This window comes from Scyliorhinus torazame, chromosome 8 (genome assembly GCF_047496885.1).
Source record: "Scyliorhinus torazame isolate Kashiwa2021f chromosome 8, sScyTor2.1, whole genome shotgun sequence".
Taxonomy (NCBI): Eukaryota; Metazoa; Chordata; class Chondrichthyes; order Carcharhiniformes; family Scyliorhinidae; genus Scyliorhinus; species Scyliorhinus torazame.
The window spans coordinates 55,957,410-55,984,721 of NC_092714.1; the positions used below are offsets into that span (position 1 = coordinate 55,957,410).

Consider the following 27,312-nt stretch of genomic DNA (forward strand, 5'->3'; position numbering starts at 1 on the left):
CACTGCATATTAGGCTAACCAACAATACCTTGATCCAGTTATCCTAACAGCGTAGGTCATATGTGTCCCTTGGGAAAATAATCGTCTCGAGATACTTTTGTGGTGGACCATCGCCAATATTGTTTTGAAACTAGTTATTAGGACATGTGCGAAAAACATGCAGCTGCTCTCCACTCAAAATTCCCTACGAATAAGAAACCGATTTCTTAACGATGCCTTTCCATGGCAGCATGGCTAATATGAAGGATTTCATTGTAGAATGCTACACCAGTTGGCCCATTGAGTCAATGCGGTTCTACAAAGAGCAATCAGGTCCCACTAGTTATTTTCCCATAATCTTGGAAATGTTTTCTCTTTTCTGATTTTTCCCTATTGAAAGCTACTATTGAATCAGCTTCCACACAGCCTGCATTCATACGAACATACAAATTAGGAAGGGTAGACCACTCGGCCCCTCAAGCCTGCTCCACTGTTGATCCTATTGAAACCTCCTGCTTACCCTCAATAACCTTTTGCCTCCATGTTTATTAAGAATCTAACTACCTCTCCCTTAGACACATTCAGAGGCTCTGCTTCCATATAAGGTTTTACAAATGTTGATTCTGGTTCATCTGCTAAACACTAAAGCGGTGTCATCTGGTTATTGGCCTTTCATCCATTGAAAACAGTTTAGCATTATTCACTCGAAACCCTTAGGATTTTAAGCACCTCTATTAAAGCTCCTTCCTAGTCCTCCCTGCATTAAGGAGATCGACACTAGCTTCTCCAATCTATCCAGTTGACTGTAATCCCTCATTCCGGAAATCATTTTGGTAAATCTTTCCAGTTAGGGTGGATCAGTACACAAACATGCTTTCAAACTCCAGAAAACTGCATCAGTACAGATTGACATGATGTGGAGATGCTGGCGTTGGACTGGGGTGAGCACAGCAAGAAGTCTTACAACACCAGGTCAAAGTCCGAAAGGTTTGTTTGGAATCACTAGCTTTTGGAGCACAGCTCCTTCCTCAGGTGAATCAGGTACAGTACAGGTTGAGCATCCCTTATCCGAAATTCTGAAAACTTCTGAAATCCACACTTTTCCCACGCCCACCACACATGCACAGTTCTCAATGTTCTGCACATGCACAGTTCCCGACACACGCAGCACATGCGCAGTATATTCTGAAAAATTCCAAAATCTGATGCACACTTGACTCCAAGCATTTTGGATATAGGATTTTCAACCTGTATATGGAAGCAAATCTTGGGTTAATAAAACTTTAAAAAAGCATATAGGATTCCAGATTTTATAAACAGGGTAATTGTAAATCAGTGTTGAGGCCAGAGTGAGAATATGGTGTTCCTTTTTGGCCACCTTGCTATGTAAAAGATATCAAGGCTGCGAGTAGGATGCAAAGGAGATTTACTTAGAACAATCCTAAATCTAAAAGGCTTCAGTTATAGAGAGAAAAGAGAAACCTGGAGCTATTCTCATTAGAACAAAAAATGGGCAAGAGGAAATTAAACTAGAGAAACCTGGAGCTATTCTCATTAGAACAAAAAATGGGCAAGAGGAAATTAAACTAGAGAAACCTGGAGCTATTCTCATTCGAACAAAAAATAGGTAAGAGGAAATCTGACAAAGATGTTAAAAACTGCAGGATTCTGAAATGACAAGCTGGATAACACTGCACCTACTATTGTGTCAGAATCTAGAGAGCATCAATTTTAAGTGCATCATCAAAAGAGCAATGGAACAAGATTTTATTTTAAAGTAAGGTGTTGGCCATGAAATGCCCGCCAATAAAGAGGGGTGGTTACAGAATAAATGACTGCTTGAAGGGGAAGTGAATAAATATTGAAATAAAAAACATTTTTCAAGGGCAGGGGATGGTACAAACGAATTACACATTGAAAAAGGCAACACAGACATAGTGGGCTGAAATGGACTTTGCGTTGTAGAGTTCTACGAATCTGATGGCTTACAAAATATTAGTACATCACTAGTGATCCTTGAAACCAAGTATCAAGTTTGAAGATTTAGTCATAGCATTAAAGTGTGACTAAGCATCCTAATGCTGTGACAAATTTAATTACTAAAATTAAATCAGATTTAATAGCAATATTCTGTATATTTATGGTCAAATTTTAAATATCGACTTTGATTTTTCTATTTGCATAAATATTGTTAATTCCATAAAGTTCATCACTTCCCAAACAATGAAAATACTGTATTTTAATATACATACAAGTGCGATACTCACCAAGACTTGCTTTTCAAGATTACCATTGCTGGTAGTCAGTATGTCAACATCTATCTTATATTTATCTCCCACATTCATATTCCCCAAGGAGATACAGGTTTGCAGCTAGTAGGTAAAAAAATGCAACATTACATAATTGCTCAAGTTATAAGATTTTTTTTTTAAAAATCACGATTGGGCAGCACAGTGGCAGTGGTTAGTACTGAAGCCTCACAGTGCTAGGGACTCGGGTTCAATTGTGTGTGGAATCTGCACGTTCTCCCTGTGTCTGCGTGGGTTTCCTCTGGGTGCTCTGATTCCCTCCCACAGTCCAAAGATGTGCAGGTTTGGTGGATTGACCATGCTAAATTGTTCCTCAAGTGTCCACAAGGTTAGGTGGAGTTACAGAGATGGGGTGGGGGTGTGGGCCTAGGTAGGGAGCTCTTCCCAAGGGTCGGTGCAGACTCAATGGGCCGAATGGCCGCCGTTGCACTGTAGGGATTCTTTCAGATTGTATTACATGTTATTCATGCCGAGTATGCAAAAGGATTAAAATATCATCCTGATCCAAAATACTTCAATCAAGCATTGTCAAAAAAGGTGACAGCAAAGCAATTAAGGCAAAATTAAGAAAGATTTTAATGGACTGTTGCAAAAGATACCACTTTGGTTCAGGCAAATGTTTGTACAAGAGCTGTCAACATTAACATTACACAAATGATCAAGTTATGAGATTTCAAAGAAAATCATAATTGGGCCATCTTTGCCAATACAGGCATGACCAGCAGGGTTCAAAGGTGGGAATCGTTAGTCTGCTTTGCAAGGTTATACCTTATTTATTCTCTGAAGTTTCTCCTTGCATCTAATCAGTCCATTTCTATTTACCAGCCACCACGATATAAGCCAGAATAAAGGTAGCAAATAAAGATGCTCATCAAATTTGCATCACGTATGGGATGTTCAATGGTATCGCACTCTCCTCCGAAACAGAAGATATTTTTAATCTATTAGAGGAAGGGGGGGGGTTCGTGTCGCTGGCTAGGCCAGCATTTACTGCCCATACCTAATTGCCCTCAAGAAAGTGGTAGAGTTTTGTGAACTGTTATAGTCCATGTGGTTTAGGTACTCAGTGCTGTTAGGTGGTGGGAATTCCAGGATTTCAATCTCGCATCAGTGAAGGAACTGTAATATAGTTCCGATGATGCCTGATTTGAAGGGCAACTTGTGGTATTCCGTTCATCAGCTGCCTTTGCCCTTCTAGGTGGTAGAGATTGTGGGTTTGAAAAGTGCCATTGAAGAAGTCTTGGTGCGTTGCTACATTGCATGTTATGGATGGTGCACACTCTCCACCACTGATGCACAATGGCAGCAGAGCGAATGCTTAAGGAGATGGATAGGGGGTCAGTCAATTGGGCTGCTTTGCCCTGGATGGTGTTGAGCTTCTTTAATGTTGTTGGATCTGCCTTCACCCAGGCAAGTGGACAGTATTCAATCACACTCCTGGCTTGAAGGTGGACAGGCTTTGGGGAGTCCGGGGCGAGTTACTCACCACAGAATTCCCAACCTTTGACCTGTTCTCGTAACCACAGTATTTATATGGCTGTTGCAGTTCAGTTTATGGTCAATGGAAACCTACAAGATATTGATAATGGGGAATTCAACAATGGTAATGCCGCTGAATGCCCAGCAAGAGAGTTAGATTCTCTTTTGATGGAGATCGTTATTGGCACTTGTGGCAAGTAACATTTGCACCACACAGCAGCTCAAGTCCGAATGTTGTCAAGCTCTTGTTGTATATGGACACTGTGAGCTCAAGTTCTACTGCAGAGATTTTTATTCCAGGCTGATATTTTAGTGCTGTATGGCGAGAGGCATACACTATTAGCAAGGATGTCTTTTGGATTAAACTTTAAAATGATGCCTTGTCTGTTCCCTCAGGTAGATGTAGAATAAAAGGCAAGGAGGTTTGTCCTAATATCTTGGCCAATGTGTGTTTCTCAAACAACATCTAACATGCTGCTTGTGAAAACAAATTTTATGACAATAGGAAAATAAATGCCAACGGTAGTGAATTGGGTGATTTGGTTTTCAATGGCTTGAAACCCACTTCAATTCTTTATGAACTTAGGACCATTCTTTATGAACTTGGGACCATTGATGTTATGCATCTGGTCCACATAACATTTGAAATCAGTTTAATACATACACCTTTATATCACCATCGATCACACCGTACCTTGGATGTACTTTGAATGCACTTTCCATCTTTTAAAATTTCAATATCAGACATCGGATCTGTTCGACCTTTAATTTTAAAAAAGTTACTCTTAGTTCACTTTAAACACATACAAGATAATATAACTTTGATATATATATATATATATATATATATATATTTATTTATTTTCTGCCATATTTTTGCCTGCTTATTCCCTCACCAGTGAGATATACTGCGCAATCCTGCTGGGGCTTGTCATGAAGATGGGCTTTATGCCAAATAATTATTTTTAATCCACCGGTTGGAAACATGAATTAGGTTTTAACAGACTAAATGATTGGAACTCAAAGCCAAGGTGACTACCCAATTTACATTACAATCCATTTCACATTCCAACCCCACTGAGATGGGGACGCCGACGTTTGCAAAATCCCCAAAACAATGAATCACATTTCCTATTCCATTGACAATGTCCAGATACTCAACTGGATGGAGACATTGCATCAAATCTAACTGCTTGAACATTGAGACCCTGGTTGAAAGGAGTATTCTGGTATCTGATCTTACCAAGCTTCAACTGGAATGCACAATCATGTTTGAATTACCAGTCAATTGGATGGTGGTCACATGACAAGTCAACCTGTTGTATGTTTAAGCACATGTTTTCTCAGCAGAATTGAGAACAAACAGCTGAGATGCTGAGAGAAATCTTTGTGAATTAAGTTGAAAGGAGGAAAAAGGAGTCCCTTTTGAAAAATAGGTTTCATGCCATCTAGCTTGGCAGTGTTCAAAATATTTGAAGTTGTTATCTGATGCAAGAAGGTACACTCATTTCCCAGCATTATCATCTTCAGGAAGGTAAGAATTAAAAAACCTAACTCATGATTGCGATTTATCGGAGAAACCCTGAGTTTAACACAGACTATGGTCTACTTATCCCTAATGCTAGCTAAAATACTGGTATCGTTAAACATCCATGTCCTAGGTTTGGGATGGCGCTGAGTTATATGACCCATCCACAGTAATACTGCAGTTCCGTACACAAATACTTGTGAAATTTCTAATTGGACAACTGTTCAGGCAGCTGTAATCCAATGTTAGAAACTTGAAAATGATCCTGTCTGCCTGAGCCTTAAAAGTATTTTTTAAGCTCAACAACTGGGATACAGACTTTAGGAAACAAAGTTAGTTGACATAATGCAAACTGCCTTATTTGGAACAGGAGCAGGCAATTCAACTCCCATGTGTCTTTTCAACAATCCAAATATGTCATTACTGATCATTGGGGTGTACGCACCCTTGCCGCATGTCCTTTGATAAACAAAACTCTCATTTAAAATTAATAGTTGATTTAGCATCAGCTGCCACTTACAAAGAGAGAACTTCTGTCATCGTTATCAAAGTATTTCATAATTTACCCGTGAAAGGTTTGGCCATCTCCCCTAGTCTTAAGACTTCCAAACGTGTAGAAATGTTTATACGCTTTTTTTAAGAAAATATTTTATCAAGGCATTTATAACTACAAGCAGCAGTGCTGGTGCAGTTTAACAAGGGCTTTTTAAAGTTAAGATGCGCCATAACTTCTGTATCAAAGCCTCTTAGATATAAAGCCCAGCATTCCATTCGGCCCTTCTACCCCAGTGAGGCAATTCAAAATTGGAAAATTTGCCAGAAAGCTATCAACATATCCAATTGATATATACAGGTGAGAGCGTTCACGAAACAACTGGTGAGGGAATTTCCGCTGCTCCCGACACAAGGGATCCAGGACAGGGTGCTTTCGGGGGGGTGGGTCGGGGAGGGCAAAGTGTACCGGGATATACCGGGAGAGGAGAGAAGAGGGGGAGGAGTTGGTGGGCGAACTGAAGGGAAAATGGGAAGAAGAGCTTGGGGAGGAGATTGAGGAGGGTTTGTGGGCTGATGCCCTAAGCAGGGTAAATTCCTCTTCCTCGTGTGCCAGGCTTAGCCTGATCCAATTTAAGGTGCTGCATAGAGTACACATAACGGGAGCAAGGTTGAGCAGGTTCTTCGGAGTGGAGGACAAGTGTGGGAGGTGCGGGGGAAGCCCGGTGAACCACACACATATGTTTTGGTTGTGTCCGGCACTGGAGGGGAGTGACGGGAGTGATCTCGAAGGTGGTGAAGGTCCGGGTCAAGCCAGGCTGGGGGTTAGCTATATTTGGAGTAGCGGATGAGCCGGGAGTGCAGGAGGCGAAAGAGGCCGATGTCATGGCCTTTGCATCCCTAGTAGCCCGGCGTAGGATTTTACTCATGTGGAAGGAAGCGAAACCCCCCGGACTGGAGGCCTGGATAAACGATATGGCAGGGTTCATAAAACTGGAGCAGATGAAGTTTGCGCTGAGAGGATCGGCTCAAGGGTTCACCAGAAGGTGGCAACCGTTCCTCGACGACCTAGCGGAACGTTAAAGAGGGAAGATAGATGGCCAGCAGCAGCAACCCAGGGGGAGGGGGGGGGTAAATTGTTTGGGTTTTTGGAGGGGGAGAGGGGGCGGGGGGGGGGGGAGTATTACTTTGTGTTATTTGGTTAGTTTACCATCTTAGTTAAACAATGTTATATTGCAGTTATCATGTTACTTTTTTTTTTTGATTTGTAAGGGGAAAAAATTGTGTTTGAAAACTTTAATAAAATATATATTTTTAAAAAAACATATCCAATTGAGAGTGTACACCATTTGATTATTTCATGGAGAGTTGTGCTGCTCTTATATATTGCTTGTGGGAAGTTCCTAATATCTAGCAAGCATCCAATATGCATTGACAGTCGTCTCAATCAACTACTTGATGTTCTCTTGGACTACGGGGTGTCTCACAAATTAAAATAGCCACAATGTGAAATTTTCAATGCAGCTTAGAAAATTAAATCCCCTTGAGAATCCAATCAGACTCTGGTAAATACACAGTACTGCTCATGTGGGTAATGTTATTTCAACCAATGGAACATTACGCAGAAATGTTATTAGCAAGTGTAAAAATGGTATTGTCAAGATGATTACGGAAGGGAAATCCTCTGGTCAAAAAAGCCCCAATGGTAAGACGTGTACATAAATCTCGAACATGGAAACCAGCAAATCCAAAAAACGACAAATCTAAAGTTCAGAGAAACCTTCTGCTTTGTGATTTCAGCAAAGCCTCAGAAAACTGAGAAATGTTGTCAGAACTCGTAGATGATTATGACAATGATGATGTTTTGGAAGACAGACAGAAGGTTGCATTTAAGGATAGAATTATTCCTACTGAACTCCTACAAACGCACTGGTAAATTCTCCCAGTGAAGTGACGTTTTATCTAATTACACTCTAACAGTAAATTTTTGGCCTCATCTATCCCTCTGGATTTAGGAAAGCAAGGAAGAGTTCCTCAAAAAACAATTGCATGTACTTGATTTTGGTGGAAATAAATGTTGATAGGTTTAGATTTCCAAGTATCTTGAAAATGGAGCTGAACTGGTTAGCATTGCTGCCTACGGCGCTGAGGATCCGGGTTTGAATCCCGGCCCTGGATCACTGTCTGTGGAGTTTGCACATTCACCCAGTGTCTGCGTGGGTCTCACCCCCACAACCCAAAGGTGTGCAGGTTAGGTGGATTGGCCAGGCTAAATTGCTCCTTAATTGGAAAATAAATAATTGGGTGCTCTAAATTAAAAAAAAGAACAAAAAATGGAGCTGCACAGTTGAGTCAATTGGACATAATCCACAAAATTCACGAGGGAGAAAGCTTCCTGGAGAAGATGCTCCAGATTTCACCACACAGGTCGTCAACAGTAGCACAGTTGGCAAAGGAGATTGGTTGATGATTGGGAAACAGGGTAGGAACGATGGGCAGGATTCTCTACCCTCCCCCCCCCCCGCCCCGGACGGGGCGGAGAATCGCCAGGGGCTGGCGTGAATCCCGCCCCCGCCGTGTCCCGAAGTCTCCGCCACCAGAGATGCGGCGGGGACGGGAATCGCGTTGTGCTGGTCGGCGGGCCCACACCCGCCGATTCTCCAGCACGCAATGGGCCGAAGTCCTGCTGCTGGAATGCCTGTCCCGCCAGCGTGGATTAAACCACCTTCTGAACGGTGGGCCAAGGCGGCGCGGGCAGGCTCCGGGGGAGGCACGGGGCGATCTGGCCCCGGGGGGGGGGGGGGTCCCCACAGTAGCCTGGCCCGCGATCGGGGCCCACCAATCCGCGGGCGGGCCTGTGCCGTGGGGGGGGGGGGGGGCACTCTTTCTCTTCCGCCATGGTCTTCACTATGGTGTAGGCGGAAGAGACCCCCTCCCCTGCGCATGCGTGGGGATGACGTCAGCAGCCGCTGACGCTCCCGCGCATGAGTGGACCCGCGTCGTCCGGCGAAGACCTTTCGGCCCCGGCTGGCATGGTACCAAAGCCCTTTCCCGCCAGCCGGTGGAGCAGAAACCGCTCCGGCGCGGGCCTAGCCACTCAAGGTGAGGGCTTGGCCCCTAAAGGTGCGGAGACTTCCGCACCTTTGGGGCGGCCCGATGCCGGAGTGGTTCCTGCCATTCCATCACGCCGGGACCCCCCGCCCCGCCGGGTAGGGGAGAATCCCGCCCCATGTCATGGTAGAAAGGGAATCACTTGGGCAGCTGAATTTGTCCAACAGTCCACCTCCTTTAGGTCCCAGCGATGTGGATAAAAAGGGTGTCAGATGGTAACTGAGCAACTAGAAGGCACTGAAGGACAAGTGGTTACCCAAGGGAGAAAACAGTACAATATTATTTTTTTTGTTCTTTTACAGAATGTGGGCTTTGCTGGTTAGGCCAGCATTTATTGCCCATTCCTAGTTGCCTTCTTGACCCACTGCAGTTCTTGAGGTACACCCACTGTCCTATTAGGGAGGGAGTTCCAGGATGTTGCCCCAGCGACAAGTGAAGGAAGGATCTTATGATGGAAGGGAGGTCATTGATGAAGCAGATGATATATTTCCAAGTCAGGGTGGCGAGTGACTTGGAGGGGAGCCTCCAGGTGGAGGGGTTCCCAGTTATCTGCTGCTCGTCCTTCTAGATGGTAGTAGGTTTGGAAGGTGTGTTACTGTAGTGCATCTTGTAGATGCTACACATGGCTGCCAGTTCGTCGGTGGTGGAGGGTTTGAATGCTTTTTTAAAATTATTTTTATTCAGATTTTTATTATAACAATTTTTACATAACCATTAACAACATTTAACAAAACAAGGTGAACGTTAACATTATATTTAAAAAAAAGAATATGCAGTAAGTGAACATTCCCCTCCCCTCCCCCCCGGATTGCTGCTGCTGCTGACATTTTAATGCTGTCCTAGAAAGTCGAGGAACGGCTGCCACCTCCGAGAAAACCCCATCATGGACCCTCTCAAGGCAAACTTTATTTTCTCAAGACATAGAAACCCAGCCATGTCACCAACCCAGGTCTCCATACTCGGGGGTTTTGAATCTCTCCACATTAAAAGGACCCGTCTCCGGTCTACCAGGGAGGCAAAGGCCAAAACCTCGGCCTCTTTCGCTTCCTGAACTCCCGGATCGTCTGACACACCAAAGATCGCTATCTATGGACTCGGCACCACCCGCGGGTTTAGGATCTTGGACATGGCCGTAGCGAATCCCTGCCAGAATTCTTTGAGAGCCATATGGACATGTAACGGCCATGGGGCCGTTCCCGTAACAGCCTCCCCGAACAGGCGCCGGAATGTGGCGACTAGGGGCTTTTCACAGTAACTTCATTTGAAGCCTACTTGTGACAATAAGCGATTTTCATTTCATTTCACATGGTTCGCTGGGCTTCCCGCACATCTCGTCTCAATCCCAAAGAACTTGCTCATTCTCGCAGCCGTCATGTGCGCCCGGTGGACCCCCTTAAATTGAATTAAGCTAAGCCTGGCACATGAGGAGGAATTAACCCTGCTTAGGGCATCAGCCCACAGGCCCGCATCCGGCTCCCCACCTAGCTCCTCCTCCCACTTGCCCTTAAGTTCCACCACTGGGGCTTCCTCAGCCTCCTGTAGTTCTTGGTAGATGTCCGACACCTTCCTCTCCCCTACCCAGGTGCCAGAGACCACCCTATCCTGTATCCTACGTAGGGGTAGCAACAGAAATGTCACCACCTGTTTCTTTTTTAGAAGGTATGTGAAGGCAGTTCCAGGGAGCAGATAAAATTTCTCCTCCAGCGCCATCAAGCTGAGAAAAGTCCTGTCTATGAACCGGTCCCCCATCCTTTTAATACCTGCCCTATGCCAACTTTGATACCCTCCATCTATCTTGCCCGGAACAAATCTGTGGCTGTTGCGTATCGCGGTCCAAACTGAGGCTCCTTCCACTTCCCTATGCCTTCTCCACTGACCTCAGATCCTTAGTGCCGCCGCCACCATCAGACATGAGGAGTAGCGCGCCGGCGAGAACAGCGGAGGTGCCGTTACGAGTGCCCCATAGCTGGTGCCTTTGCATGACGCCGCCTCTAACCGCTCCCATATGGACCCCCGCCCAATACATATTTCCTAATCATGGCTATATTCGCCACCCAGTAGTAGCTGCAAATATTCGGCAGCGCCAGCCCCCCCTCCCCCCAACTGCGCTCTAGAAACAGTCTCTTTACTCGCGGGGTCTTATTTGCCCATACAAATAGCCCCATCTCGGGGGTCTCCGCGTAACTCCGGTCTACTCCGAGTAGCTCCTCTACTAGCCTCTCTCTCTCCGCTCTTTCTTTATTCTTCCTATGGGATCTGCTAGAAATTAACTCCCCTCTGATAACTGCCTTCAGAGCCTCCCAAACCGTAGTCGCTGTTACCTCTCCCGTATCGTTTGTTTCCAAGTAGTTTTGGATGTTCCTATTTATCCGCCCACAAACCTAGTCATCCGCTGGCAGTCCCACATCTAGCCTCCAGAGTGGGCGCTGCCCTCTCTCTTCACCAAGTCGCAAGTCCACACAGTGCGGAGCATGGTCAGAGACTGCAATAGCCGAGGACTCCGTCCCCTCCACCCTTGGGATTAACGCCCTACTCACAACAAAAAAATCTATACGAGAATAAGCTTTGTGAACGTGGGAGAGAAAAAGAGAACTCCTTCGCCCTCGGCCGAGCGAATTTCCATGTGTCTACGCCCTCCACCTGTTCCATGAAACCCCTCAGTTCCTTCGCCGCTGCCGGTCGCTTTCCTAACCTGGACTTTGACCGGTCCAATACAGGGTCAATGACTGTGCTAAAGTCACCCCCCATGATCAAATTATGTGACTCTAAGTCCGGGCTTTTACCCAGCATGCATCTCATGAATTCCACGTCATCCCAGTTTGGGGCGTAGACATTCACTAACACCACCCGGGTCCCCTGCAGCTCTCCACTCACCATTATGTATTTGCCCCTTTATCAGCCACAATACTCCCTGCCTCAAATGCCACCCGTTTACTGACCAGAATTGCCACCCCTCTGGTCTTTGAATCCAGCCCCAAATGGAACACCTGGCCCACCCACCCCTTTCTCAATCTTGTTTGATCTGCGAGTTTTAAATGAGTCTCCTGTAGCATGGCTACGTCTGCCTTTTACCCCTTTAGGTGCGAGAACACTCTTGACCGGCCCATTCAGACCCCTCAAATTCCACATGATCAGCCTGGATGGGTTACCACCCCCCAACCGACTAACTATCCCCCTTTTTTGGCCAGCCACAAACTTACTCGAGCCCTCCCACTGAAAGCCCCCTTTTGCGGCCAGCCACAAGCTTACTCGAGCCGTCCCACTGAAGGCCCCCCCCCCCCCCCCCCGCCCCAATTCAAGCACCAGCTTAACACTCATTCTCCCCCCCATTACGCTTCCGTGAGTCAGCTGACCCACGCTGACCTCGGACACTCCAGCCTCTGTCTCCGATCATCCTGTTGTCTCATTATTCGGGTCCCTCTCTTCCCATGGAAAGCCCAATTTAACTGCCTTTACATCCCCCAAAGAATCCCCCCCCCCCCCAGTGACAAAACAAACAAACCCCGGGCATTAACCCGGCCCCATAAAAGAAGCAGCTCCAGATGCATGAAGAGCAGCCCTAAGTATAGGGGCCCTCTTCCCCCCTCTGTGGCTGAGCTCCGCAAAAGCAGAGAGCATGGCCAGAGAAACAGGGGGAAAAAAAGGGAAATAACATAACATAGGTCCCTCCAGCCACCTCCCCAGCCCCCTCAAGCGTTTAACATTACTCTCAATCTTATGTTAGGACAGCATCATGTTACACATCCACACCAGAGTGTTTCATCAAAGTGTAGCTGCCCTTTAGCTCGAGTCCAGCTTTTCCTGTTTAATAAATGTCCACGCCTCGTCTGGTGTATCGAAGTAGTAATGACGATTTTGATACATGACCCAAAGCCTTGCCAGATGAAGCAGCCCGAACTTCACGCCTTTGTTGTGGAGGGCTGTCTTAGCACGGTTGAATCCAGCACGCCTCTTGGCCAGTTCTGCTCCCAGGTCCTGGTATCTGCAAATTACACTGTTCTCCCACTTGCTGCTCCGCTCCTTGTTGGCCCACCACAAGACACGTTCCTTGTCTGAGAAGCGGTGAAATCGTACCACCATAGCCCTCGGCGGTTCGTTAGTCTTGGGCTTCCTTGCAAGGACTCTGTGCGCCCCGTCCAGTTCCAGAGACCGAGGGAATGCCCCCGTCCCCATCAGAGTCCCCAGCAGCGTGGTCACAAATGCACTCGCATCCGAACCCTCCGCACCCTCAGGGAGGCCCAAAATTCGCAGATTTTGTCTCCTGGACCTGTTTTCAAGGTCTTCCAATCTATCCTGCCATCTCTTATGCAAGTCATCATGTGCCTCAACCCCTACGTCCAGACCAAGTATCTCATCCTCGTTATCAGAGACCTTTTTCTCGATCTCCTTAATCGCCTTTTCCTACATCTTCTGGGCCTCAACAATCTTCTCCATTGAGGCCTTCATCGGGGCCAGCATCTCCATTTTTAACTCTGCAAAGCAGTTTCTGAGGAAGTCCTGCTGTTCCCGCGACCACTGGGCCCACGCTGCCTGATCCGAGCTGGCCGCCATTTTGTGCTCCCGCATCTGTTCCACCCGCTAGAACCATTTTTGAGGCGAAGCAACAGTTACATGGACATACTGATTCATATCTAAAAGAGAGCAGCTGAGGTTCTTGGGGAAAAGGGTAACTTGCCAATGCAGCTCAAAAAAAGTGAGAAAAAAAATACGTCAGAAAGATCTTACATGCATTTGCATAGAATTACATAAAATTACATCGGGAGCCCCGATAGGTAGGGATAGTGAAGCGCAAGTGGGAGAAAGAGTTGGTAGGGAGTTGAAGGCTGGGTTGTGGGAGGAGGCTGAATGCATCCTCGTTGTGTGCTAGGCTTAGCCTTATCCAGTTTAAGGTGGTCCACAGGGCACATATGACTGTGGCCAGGATGAGCAGGTTTTTTCAAGAGGCAGAGGATAGCTGTGGGCAGTGTGCGGGTGGGCCAGAGAATCATGTCCTCATGTTTTGGCCATGTCCGAAGCTTGGGGATTCTGGCAGGGGTTTGCCAACATTATGTTGGAGGTCCTGATGATAAAGGTGGTTCCGAGTCCAGAAGTACCGATCTTTGGAGTATCAGAAGACCCGGGAGTGAGAGAGGCTGATGTCTTGGCCTATGCCTCCCTGGTGGCCTGGAGACGGATGTTTTTGGAATGGAGGGACCCAGGGGGCCCCCAAAGCCAGGGGGTGTGGGTGAGTAATCTGGCAGAGTTTCTCAGGTTATAAAAAATAAAGTTTGCCTTGAGGGGTTCTGTGGAGGGGTTTGCCCAGAGGTGGCAGCCGTCTATCGACTTCTTCGAGAATAGTTAGGATGTCAGCAGTGGGGAGGGGGTTGACTTGTGATTGTTTGTTGTGTATATATAAATACCTCAATAAAAATATTTTTCAAAAAAAAAAGTAAGCTACAAGTGCAAATTCACCTGAAAAAATATACTGATGGGACCCAAGAAACATATTAGACAGAACCCTGGCTACAAAATGAGCATGATTGGAGGGAAGTATTCCAGGCAATGGGATCATCAGGCAAAATAGAAAATTAGGAGGGGAATAGCAATATTAACAAAATAATGATCTCTATATTAAAAAGGGATTTCAGTCAGTTCGATCAGCAATGAAAACTTTGTAAGTATAGCGTGGAGGTAAGAGCTCAACTGCTTTCCTACCTACGTCAAGATAATCATGATGTGTCTGGGATGGGGATGACATTGAATATTAAATATGCAAAGGAGGGAGTTACAAAATAGGGTTTTAAATATTAATAAGGCAAACTTTGATGGGCCGCACGGTAGCACAGTGGTTAGCACTGTCACTTCACAGAGCCTGGGTCCTAGGTTCGATTCCCAGCTTGGGTCACTGTCTGTGTGGAGTCTGCACGTTCTCCCAGTGTCTGCTTGGGTTTCCTCAGGGCCCTCCATTGTCCTCCCACAGTCTAAAGATGTGCAGGTTAGGTGGATTGGCCATGCTAAATTACCATCGGTGTCCAAAAAATGGGTAGTTGGGGTTACACGATTACAGGATAGGCTGGAGGTGTGGGTTGAGTAGAGTGCTTTTTCCAAGGGCTGGTGTAGATTCGATGGGCTGAATGGCCTTCTTCTGCACTGCAAATTCTTTGATTCTATGAGATGAGAAATGAATTAACTATAGTAAACTAGAAAAATGTCTGTCTTCAGAAGAATCTGGGTGACTTTGTACAAGAATCACAAAATGTTATTAATGCAGATGCAACAAACAATTAGGAAGATAAATAATATGCTAGCTTTTGCTACAAAAGGATTGGAAATTGTACTAAAATTATACACGGCATATCGATTACGGTGTAGTTTTGGTCCCCAAAAAGAACATACTGGGCTCAGAGGGAGTGCGTAGCTTCACTAGGCAGGTCTCAGGATAAGATGAGGCTTAAATTCCCTTGAGTTTAGAAAAGGGAGGGTGATCTAATCAAAGCAAAATTCTTAAGGCACTGACAGGGTAGATGCTGAAAAAATGGTTCCCCTCCCTGCAAAATCTAGAACAGGCAGTCTCAGCTATTTAGGATTGAGATTTATTTTTAAAATTTAGAGTACCCAATTATTCTTTTTCTAATTAAGGGGCAATTTAGCGTGCCCAATCCACCTAGCCTGCACATCTTTGGGTCGTGTGGGTGAGACCCACGCAAACATTGAGAATGTGCAAACTCCACACGGACAGTAACCCGAAGCCGGGATCAAACCTGGATCCTCAGCGCCGTGAGGCAGCAGTGCTAACCACCACACCACCGTGCTATTTAGGATTGAGATGAGGAGAAATGTTTTCATCCAAAAATGTCTTTGGAATTCTCTACTTCAATGGCTGCAATGCTCAGTCATTGCATATTTACAAAATAGAGGTGGATAGATTTTTGGGTGGTTAATGGATGTGGGGATAGTGCCTGAAGGTGGAGTACAGAATCAGATCAGCCATGATCTTGAATGACAGAACAAGCTTGGAAGAGCAAAATGTCCCACTCCAGCTCCTTTTCTTATGTTGAGGGAGAGAGAAAACCAAATCTCTATAGATTTGCAAATTTTTCAATTTTGGGAAGTTACTGGAATCTCTCATGGACAGCGTGACTGAGGACTATTTATGGAGTTGAGAGAGTTGGCATACATTTTGGAAGGGTGGGTTTTGTCTGGCTCCCATTCACTTTTTCTGTGAAGTCACCAGCACCGAGTGCAAGGGACGGTCTATAGCCTTTCAGGAATCACTTGATAAGGTTCAACATCAAGAGATTATCAGTGAAAATGGAAATGCACAAGAATTGGAAGCAATCCTGCTACATGGGTTGGCAATTGGTTAGGAAGTGGAAAGCAGAGCAGGAATAAAAGGAAACATTTTGATTGGCAGGTTGTAACAATCAATATCTGCCAGTAACCCATAGGAATAGACTTCTACATCCAAGTTTGCAGATGATTATTAAATTAGAAGTCCCAGCAGGTTGGGTACATGGGAGCAAGAAATTAAAAACCATAGTGAACACAACCATAGCAGAGGGACTTTAGGGAATGTTGTCATCATCTTTGATCCAAGAAAATATTTCAATTTGTGTTTCTTGATGATGAGAATGAAGCAGTGGCATGGGTGTTCACACTAAAGTTTGAAATTATAACTTTAAATATTTTACAGACAGCTGATCATTTTTCCGTATGCATTGCTCCTCACAAATACAACTTCACAGTCAAACATAATAGGAAGAATATTTTGTCTTACTTGATAACTTGGTGCTCATTAGGTTCTCCTGGCTCTCATCAGATTCATACAGTTTTTCATACTGAAATATACACAACGACAAAAAAATGTTTTCCCCTGATTCTCCAAATTCTAGAATCCATTATCAACGATATTATAGCAGAGCACATAGAAAATAGTGGCAGGATCGGACAGTCAGCATGAATTTATGATGGGGGAAATCAGGATTGACAAAGCTACCAGAATTCTTCAAGGATAGTTGAGTTGACGAGAATAGTAGCAAGGTCAGACAGAGTCAGCATGGATTTATGATGGGGGAAATCATGCTTGACAAATCTACTGGAATTCTTCAAGGATAGTTGAGTTGACGAGAGGGAGCCAATGGATGTGGTATACTTGGCCTTTCAGAAGGCTTTTGACAAGTCCTGCAGAAGCGATTAGTGTGTAAAATTAAAGCTCATGGGATTAGGGATCGTATATTGAGCTGGATAGAAAACTGGTTGGCAGGCAAGAAACAAAAATTAGAAATTAACGGGTCTTTTTCAAAGAGCAGGCAGTGACTAGTAGGGCACTGCAAGGATTGGTGCTGGCACCCCAGCTCCTCACAATATATATTAATGATTTAAATGAGGGAACAAAATGAAATATCTCCAAAATTGCTGATGACATCAAGTTTTGTGGGAGGGTGAGCTGTGAGGAGGATGCAGAGATCCTTTAGTGTGATTTGAACAAGTTGAGTGAGTGGACCAATGAGTGGCAGGTGCAGTATAATTTTGAGAAATACAAGGTTATCCACTTTTGTAGCAAAAATGAGACGGCAGACTGTTATCTGAATGGCCATTAATTAGGAGATTGGAATGGGCAACAGGGCCTGGGTGTGCTCGTACACCAGTCACTGAACATAAGCATGCAGATACAGTAGGCGGTAAAGAAGGCAAATGGTACATTGGTCTTCGTAGCAAGGATTTAAGTACAGGAGCAGGGATGTCTTGCTGCAATTAAACAGGTTCTTGGTGAGGCCGCACCTGGAATATTGCATGCAGTTTTGGTCTCCTTCTCGTAAGGAAGATGTTCTTGCTCTAGAGGAAGTGAAGCAAAAGGTTTACCAAACTGATTCCTGGGATGGCGGGACTGATGTACGAGGAGAAATTGAATTGGTTAGGATTGTATTCGCTGGAGTTCAGTAGAATGAAGGGGAGGGTCTCAGAAACCTATGAAATGCTAACAGGACTAGACAGGGTAGATGCAGGAACGATGGTGGGTGTGTCCATACCAGTGGCCACGGTCTGAGGATATGGGGTAGATCATTTAGGACAGAGATGAGGAGAAATTTCTTCACCCAGAGAATGGTCAGCCTGTGGAATTCATTACCACAGGAAGTCGTTGAGGCAAAAACATTGCATGTTTTCAAAAAGCACTTAGGGCAAAGGGGACCAAAGGATATGAGGGAAAAGTGGGATTAGGCTATTGATCATAATGAATGGTGGAGCAGGCTCAAAGGACCACTGTATTTTTCTGTGATTCTCTGTGAATAGATTACATAAGAACTAGGAGCAGGAGTAGGCCATCTGGCCCCTCGAGCCTGCTCTGCCAATCAATAAGATCATGGCTGATCTTTTTGTGGACTCAGCTCCACTTACCCACCCGCTCACCGTAACCTTTTATTCCTTTACAGTTCAAATCTCTATCTACCTTTGCTTTAAAAACATTTAATGAGATAGCCTCAACTACTTCACAGAGCAGGAAATTCCACAGATTCATGATCCTTTGGGTGAAGAAGTTCCTCCTCAACTCAGTCCTGAATCTGCACCCCCTTATTTTGAGGCTCTGCCCCTTAGTTCTAGTTTCACCCACCAGTAGAAACAATGTCCCTGCTTCTATCCTATCTATTCCCATCATGATTTTATGTTTCTATAATATCCCCCTCATTCTTCTAAATTCCAATGAGTATAGTCCCAGTCTACTTAGTCTCTCCTCTTAAATTAATCTGCTCAACTCCAGAATCAACGTAGTGAATCTCCTTTGCGCACCCTCCAGTGCCGATACATCCTTTCTTAAGTAAGGAGACCAAAACCGTACACAGTACTCCAGGTGTGGCCTCACCAGCACCCTTTACAGCTGCAACATAACCTCCCTGCTTTTAAACTCCATCCCTCAAGCACTGAAGGACCAAATTCCATTTTCCTTCTTAATTACTTGCTGCACCTGCAAACCAACTTTTTGCAATTCATGCACAAGGACACTCGGGTCTCTCTGCACAGCAGAACGCTGCAATTATTTACCATTTAAATAATACTCCATTTTGCTGTTATTCCTATCAAAATGGATGACCTCACGTTTATCAACATTGAACTCCATCTGCCAGACCCTTTCCCAGTCACTTAAAACTATCTATATCCTTCTGCAGACGTTCAGTGTCCTCTGCACACTTAGCTCTACCACTCATCCTAATGCCGTCTGCAAACTTTGACACATTACACTTGGTCCCCAACTCCAGATCATCTATGTAAATTGTGAACAATTGCGAACCCAATGCTGATCCCCAAAGCAAACCACTAGCCACTGATTGCATTTAAAGTTTTAAGAATTTTAAACCTCAAATTTCAACAAGAACAGAACAAGAAACCCCCAGGCAACAAACCTCAGCCAACATGGCTGACACAGACAGCCATGATTGAATGGTGGAGTGGACTCGATGGGCCGAATGGCCTTACTTCCGCTCCTATGTCTTATGGTCTTATGGCCACCTTCCCCAGCCCCCCCTTCTATTGATTCTCCTGCCCTTACTCATGCCACACATGCCTCTCCTCTCCCCACCAGCTGACAGCTTAATTTTTCTCTAAGAAGTCGATGAAGAGCTGCCACCTCCGAGCAAACCCCTGCAACAATCCCCTCAAGGCAAATTTAATTTTTTCGAAGTCTGAGAAACGCCGCCATGTCGCTAACCCATACTCCCGACTTCGGGAGTTCTGAGTCCCTCCATCCTAGTAGGATCAGTCTCCGGGCCACCAGGAAGGCAAAGGCCAGGACATCGGCCTCTCTCACCCCCTCGGCTCCCGGATCTTCCAACACACCAAAGGTCGCTACCTCTGGACTCGGCACCACTCTCACTTTTAATACCTCTGACATGATGTCAACAAACCCTTGCCAAAACCCCCCCAGCCTCGGGCATGCCAAAAACATATGGACATGGTTCGCAGGACCCCCCGAACAGCGCCCACACCGATCCTGCACCCCCTCGAAGAACTTGCTCATCCAAGCCAGTCATGTGCACCCTGTGGACCACCTTAAATTGTATCAGGCTGAGCCTGGCACACAACGAGGAAGCAGACTCGCCTCAGGGCCTCCTCCCATAATCCGGATTTCAGCTCCCCACCCAGCTCTTCTTCCCATCTTCTCTTCATCATCCCTATCGAGGCTCCCTCCTACCCCTGTCCTCGACACCACCTTATCCTGTAATCCCCGGTGTGGCAAGGTCGAAACCTGCCTCCGCACAAAATCCCTCATTTGTAAATACCGGAACCCGTTCCCATCTGGCAACTCAAACTCCTCCTCCAGATCCTTGAAGCTCAGGAAACCCTCCCAGAGCCTCGTGGTCAACAATTATTAGCATGTTATTTGTGCCTTCCACTGTGAAGACCGGCACAAAATACCAGTTCAAAGCCTCAACCATTTCCTCATTTCCCATTATTAAAGCCCCTTCTCATCCTCTAAAGGACCAATGTTTACCTAAGCTACTCTTTTTCGTATTAAATATTTGGAGAAACATTTGCTATCTGTTTTGATATTCTGGCTAGTTTACTTGCATAAGCTATCTTACTTTTCTTTATAGCTTTTTTCGTGGCTTTCTGTTGACGTTGAAAGATTTCACAATCCTCTAGTTTCCCACTAATCTTTATCACTTTGAATGCCTTTTCTTTCAATTTGATACCCTCCTTTATTTTCGTCGATATCCATGGCTGATAATCCTTTTTCCTACAATCCTTCCTTTTCACTAGTATGTATTTTTTCTGAGCACTGTGAAAAATCTCTTGGAAAGTCCTCCACTTTTCCTCAATTGTCCCACCACAAAGTCTTTGGTCCCAATGTACCTTAGCCAACTCCTCCCTCATCCCATTGTAGTCTCCTCTGTTTAAGCACAAGACACTGGTATTGGATTTTACCTTCTCACACGCCATCTGTATTTTAAATTAAGCCATACTATGCTCGTTCCTTCCGAGAGGATCCCTACCTATGAGATCATTAATTATTTCTCTCTCATTACATAGGACCAGATCTAGGATAGCTTGCTCCCTTGTAGGCTCCTTACATACTGTAGGTTCCATTACACATACGATCTAATTCAAAGTAGTGCCAATTTTTGAAATAGGCATGTCTTGTTTCTGCTCCTAATTCCCATGTTCCTATGAAAAGTATATCCAAAATCAAAACTTATCCGTTAAACTCCAAATCAACATTAGTGCATCGTAATACTGGTAAATTAACTGAAAAGCAACAGGAAATGTTCCAGGATACATTATTCATACGTACCTTTTCCTTGGGCTTATTTCTGGTTTGTTTTCTCAGGTGACAAGATGGAGAGTCAATGGGACACCATACTATTGGACCTAAAAAGATAAAGACTTTCTCATTACTGAATCTCTCACTTTATAAATATGAAAATAAAATATCAAAATCACCTTAAATTGATGTTCCCAAATGCAGTCAAGCTAAGCAAGTGATTTCAGATTTTCAGTGCATGAAATCTCGACATTTTTCCTACTTAAAAAGACCTATACAGGTTAGGTTAAGTCAGCCTGATTCAACATCAGCCTCCACCAAGGTTAGTCTTCCGGCAGCAGGTTGTATTTTCACTCTTTCTGGAGAACGGAAGTTGGTAGAAAGCAAGTACTTTCCCACAGGAACATAAATAACCTCTAATTCTTTTAGATACAGAACTGGCTAGGTCATAGAAGGCAGAGAGTAGCAATGGAAGGGTGCTTTTCTGATTGGAGGGCTGTGACTAGTGGTGTTCCGCAGCGATCAGTGCTGGGACCGTTGCTGTTCGTAGTATATATAAGTGATTTAGAGGAAAATGTAACTGGTCTGATTAGTAAGTTTGCAGACAACACAATGGTTGGTGGAATTGCAGACAGCGATGAAGACTGTCAGACGATACAGCAGGATTTAGATTGTTTGGAGACTTGGGCGGAGAGATGGCAGATGGAGTTTAATCTGGACAAATGTGAGGTAATGCATTTTGGAAGATCTAATACAGGTAGGGAATATATAGTGAATGGTAGAACCCTCAAGCGTATTGACAGTCAGAGAGATCTAGGTGTACAGGTCCACAGGTCAATGAAAGGGGCAACACAGGTGGAGAAGGCAGTCAAGAAGGCATACGGCATGCTTGCCTTTATTGGCTGGGGCATTGAGTATAAAAATTGGCAAGTCATGTTGCAGCAATATAGAATCTTAGTTAGGCCACACTTGGGAGTGTAGTGTTCAATTCTGGTCGCCACACTACCAGAAGGATGTGGAGGCTTTAGAGAGATTTACCAGTATGTTGCCTGGTATGGAGGGCATTAGCTATGAGGAGCAGTTGAATAAACTTGGTTTGTTCTTACTGAACGAGGGAGGTTGAGGGGCGACCTGATAGAGGTCTACAAAATTATGAGGGGCATAGACAGAGTGGATAGTCAGAGACTTTTTCCCAGGGTAGAGGGGTCAATTAATAGGGGGCATAGGTTTAAGGTGCGAGGGGCAAGGTTTAGAGGGGATGTATGAGGCAAGTTTTTTTAATTTTTTATACACAGAGGTAGTGGTGTCTGGAACTCGCTGCCGGAGGTGGTGGTGGAAGCAGGGATGATAGTGACGTTTAAGGGGCATCTTGACAAATACATGAATAGGATGGGAATAGAGGGATACGGACCCCGGAAGTGTAGAAGATTTTAGTTTTGACGGGCAACATGGTCAGCGCAGGCTTGGAGGGCCGAAGGGCCTGTTCCTGTGCTGTTCTTTTCTTTATTCTTATGTTCTGATCACTGTTCCGAGGAATTAACATTACACTTAATTCTTTAGTCACCATGTGAAAAGTGGCTTCATTTAAAAGCCACAGAAAGTTACATCCAAATCTGATTAGAGGCTTAACTACAATTTTTTTAAAATAAAAACAAAATACTGCTGATGCAGAAAATCCAAATAAAATACAAAATCCTGGATAAACTCCTGTCTGGCAGTATCTGTGGAGAAAGAAACTGAGCCAACGCTGAGTCCATAAACATAACATGGACTCAGAACATTAAATCCACCCTCCTCTGTCACCAATCTTCCAGCCAACTCATTCAAAGGAGACTAACCTGGTTAATCGCCTTTCCATCCAGCCCACCCTATCAGCCACAACTCATTTGAACTCTCGTCAGTGAAACAACAAATACTACATTTCCCTGTGTATTGTTTGTGATTAAACGTCCTTATTATGGAAGGTTGTATTGACATCTGGCTCTGACTGAAATTTGGCACATGAAACATCGAATTAAACTTTCACCCACCTGCTCTAATCAAGCCTCTTGATGTCTAACCCTCATCAGTTTACTTTCCTCCTAATCGTCAGGAAGCTTCTCCTCCTTAGGAGTATCTCACCTTGTTTAATCCATCTACATGTTCTATAAACTCCTCTTTATCTGTTGTTCCCACTCCTACAACGACTTCTGCAACTACGGATCTGCTCAACTAGTCCGAAACGCTACCGCTAAAACCTTGACCCAGTAATACTCCTGACCATGGGACCCTTCTTTGCTTGCACAAAACCAATGGGGAGAGACCAGAGGATATCGGGGACACACTTAGTATAGCCACCCAATACCAGGATTTGGTTGAACCACATTAGACATAACAGTTTGGCTACATCAAAACTGTCCACTGAGTCAGGACTGTCCTAAAGACCAAAGGCCAAAGAAAAATTACTTTTTTTCTGTCATTACAAACAATCTCCTTAAACCTCTAGCCCCTCTGACCTCACTTGCAAAAATATGACAGTGGTAATATCAGTGAACCAGTAACCCAGGGGCCCAGGTTAATATTCTGGGGCCATGGGTTCAAATCTCACCATGGCAACTGGTGGAACTTAAATTCATTTAACAAAACCCAGAATCGAAAGCTAGTCTCAGTATTGGGGACCACAAAATTATTATTCATTGTCATAAAAACTCATCTGGCTCATTAGCGTCCTTTAGGGAAGGAAATCTGCCATCCTTACTTGGTCTGGCCTATATGTGACTCCAGGTCCACAATCATGTTGTTGACTCTTAACTGACCTCAAAAATGGCCTAGCAAGCTACTCTGCTCAAGGACAATGAGGGATGGGTAACAAGTAATAAATGCGGACCTTGCCAGTGATTCCCACATCCCATGAAAGAATAATAAAAGACCTGCAAGTTTCCTAGAAGATATTATGTGGCACATTATTTTGTCTTACCTGATGGAGTATCAACAGTCATATCCTCAAGATTAATAACAAGGTCATCTTCAAATGGTTGGCCGTACTACAAGAAACCCAAAAATATTTCACTCATATGTCCATTCGATTGGGTCAAACTACATACAAAATCTGTGCTATTTTTTACATTTGATAAAATGTATGATAAATATACCTTTTAAAAAAACACACTGAAATCTACATATTTTAACTTTAGTTCAGAGGAGTCAAAGATACAACCGATGGAGTTATGGGGAGACAACATATGGGGTTATGGGGAGAAGGCAGGAGAATGGGGATGAAAAACATATCAGCCATGATTGAATGGCGGAGCACACTCGATGGGCCAAATGGCCTAATTCTGCTCCTATGTCTTACGGCTGCATCGGACCCGTGTAATGTTGCTGTGCGGCCCACTGAACATTTCTAAAGTTACACCAAATTGTTCCATGAAAAAAACATTAAAAGCTGGGGAGAGCTTAACGGTGATGAGGCAGCATGTGCCTCTGCAGAGTATAACCAACTGCGCAGGCAAGTTTATCTGGAGTGTGGAATTTAGGTCGATATTGCTCCTAACTGGTATTCATTCAATGACTGCATTTCAGCATGTGTAGATAGCTGCAGAATTACTTGTAACATAAAAACATACTTAACTATGTCTATGAAGAGAAAAACTGATAAATAATGCCATGCATTAAGCAAATGGAAACTTTTTTTAAAACAAAGCAAGTGGAAAGCTTCTATGCTTAATTTGTTTGCAAACAGTATGTTGCCAAAGAATACCACATTGTGAATCATTCCACATTGATACATATGGCAAGGACACAGGCAATACACCCGAAGACATGCTGGCAGAATTGTAACAATTGTTGATAAAGCAACAATATGCATTCATAAATGTGCTCAATATAAGTGACAAAGCATTAAATGCAAGTTTTGTAATCGTGAAAGAAATTGCAGCGTTTTCAGTCATTTTCTGAGGAAGGGTTTGTTAAAAATGCATGATGAAAGTTGCGAACATTGTATGTCCAGACAAGCAAGTTTTTTCAAAATATTAGCTTTTTGAAAAAACGACAAATAAACTCCAGGATAAGGTAAAACCATTTACAGCCTTTTCAATAGCAATTGATAAAAGCATGGACCTATGTGACGTAACAGTTAGCTGTGTTCATTCGTGGTACTGATGATAATATTAATGCAAGAAGAAATTTGTGGAGTTATTGCCAATTACTATACTGATACTGAAGGGGAAGATATTTTTAACAGTGTAAAAACAGTATTGGAGTATGGCGGTGAGCATTGCAAAAGTCAGAGCATGATCTTTGGTGAGCAGAAAGGCAGGAGTAGCTGCAAGGTTAAAACAAAAAATCCTGAGTGACAATCCAAATAATGAGTTCTGTGCATTTAATTGTATTCTGCACCAAGAAGCAATCTGTGCTAAAACTCTCGATATGTAACATGTAATGAGTGTTTTTATAAAATGTTAATTTTATCCAAACTGGTGGTTTCAATCACTGACAATTCACTCTGCTAATTCAGCAAAGGTTATCTTACTACGCTGAGAAATGCACTGGCGGAGTTGCTGGACTTTGTTAAAGCGCTTCTAAGAAATGCGACACGAGATCGAAGATTTATGAAGAAGAATAAACCAGTGGCTAAACTACAGAATATTCAATGCCTGGCGGACCTCGACTTCTTGGTTGGCATTAATTAGCATCTTAATATCCTGAACACAAGAAAGTAAATAAATTAAGGCGATGCTCCACGAGTGTTTGTGCCTTTGAAAATAAACTAATTGGGAAAACAGCTCTCACTTTGCAACATGGCACATTTTCCCACGTTTGAGTATCTGCTTGGAGGTAATGGGCTTGATTCTTCAAAAGGTCTCCACGTGTCGTAGCAAGCGGGAACTGCAACAAGCTTCCCCGCACATGGCCTGATGAGACCGTCACCGAAATACCACGTCAATTGGTCCACTTAAGGATGCCACACGGGCATCATGCTGCAAATGAAGGCTCGCCAGCCGGTTCGCTGGGACTCGCCAGCCGTCCCCGCTAACAAGATAGAGCAGCACTTAACTGCACTCGCACAGCCAACCCCACTCAGCTCGCAGCATGGCGCCGAGACAACCGGCCCCATGGTTCGAGGATGCAGACCAGGGGAGGCCCTTAGAGCCTGTCGAGGGCAGGAGTGATGTTCTGCACCCCCCCCCCCCCCCCCCCCCCCCCCCAACAGAGGGTGAGCCAGAGGGCAGCCAGTGCTGCCGCAGCAGAAGCTGTCAGATCAGACAGGATGACCAGCACCCAGTGCTGCAACGTCAACGATCTGCACCAGGCTGCATGGGTGAATTGGCACCCGCCCCAAAGCGTCTGCACCTGGTACCATCCCCACCCAGCACCGGAGGTCAGCTGAATCCAAGGACCCAGCTGAGCCACTGGGACATGTTTACCCAGAGCTGTTGAAGATGTTAGGGTGCGGCAATAACATTCAGAGGGAGATGTCAGTGACCTTCCGGCAGGTCCAGAGACGATTAGAGGAGTCCCAGAGGCGAAGGGTGCAGAAGGTGGCGCCAGCAGAGGCCAACACTGCTAGGGTGGCAACCACAGTGAAGAGCCTGGTGCATGGCTGTGCGCCTCGGTAGAATGTCCGACTCGATGGGGGACCCTGATGAGGCACCGTGAGGCATGTCCCAGTCTCAGATTGGAATAGCTGAGGAGCTTGGCCCAGTCATATTTGTCAAGGCACTGCAGAGCATGTCGCAGTCACTGAGGAGCATCATCGAGGGCGTCAACACCATGATGCAGGCATTGAGGAGCCGCCAGGGCTGGCAGAGCCAGGTGGCTCAGGGGCAGCCAGAGCTCAGTCCAGATGCCCCTCTCGGAGATGAACCCCAGAGCCCTTCGGACAACAACTGTAGTGGGAGGAGGGACGCTGGGGGCCAACCTGGACCTATCCCATGGAGTGGGGAGGGTGGCCACCAGCTCCCACGAGTTCCACCCTTCTGGCGATGCCACGTTTCGCAGTCAGTACCCTGTACAGTACTGTGCATGTGCCTCTAAGTGCGCTGACGCCCTCCGGCATCGAAGGCCACAGTAAGGAGCAGGCTGCCTCCACCTCTGATGTCCATCCTGGAGACACACCTAGATGCAGTGGTAGAGCAAGGAAAGCTAACCATGTTGAAGATCACCGAGGACTTTGGGGGAAATGGGGTTGGCACCATCAG

General features: G+C 45.0%; 1 protein-coding gene across 4 annotated transcripts in view; it reads right to left on the reverse strand.

Annotated features, from left to right (window-relative positions):
* LOC140427854 (uncharacterized) overlaps window positions 1-27,312 on the reverse strand; it is a 48,297-nt gene that overhangs the window by 16,684 nt on the left and 4,301 nt on the right. For 2 of the 4 annotated variants that reach the window (XM_072513642.1, XM_072513644.1), the window contains exons 2-7: window positions 24,090-24,156; window positions 21,164-21,240; window positions 16,655-16,715; window positions 14,901-15,044; window positions 4,462-4,529; window positions 2,247-2,351 (exon numbers count right to left, since the gene is read on the reverse strand). In XM_072513642.1, coding sequence (XP_072369743.1) covers window positions 2,247-2,351; window positions 4,462-4,529; window positions 14,901-15,044; window positions 16,655-16,715; window positions 21,164-21,240; window positions 24,090-24,156 — 522 coding nt within the window. The remainder of the gene's footprint in view (window positions 1-2,246; window positions 2,352-4,461; window positions 4,530-14,900; window positions 15,045-16,654; window positions 16,716-21,163; window positions 21,241-24,089; window positions 24,157-27,312) is intronic. The other 2 variants (XM_072513643.1, XM_072513645.1) reach the window with 2 other exon arrangements.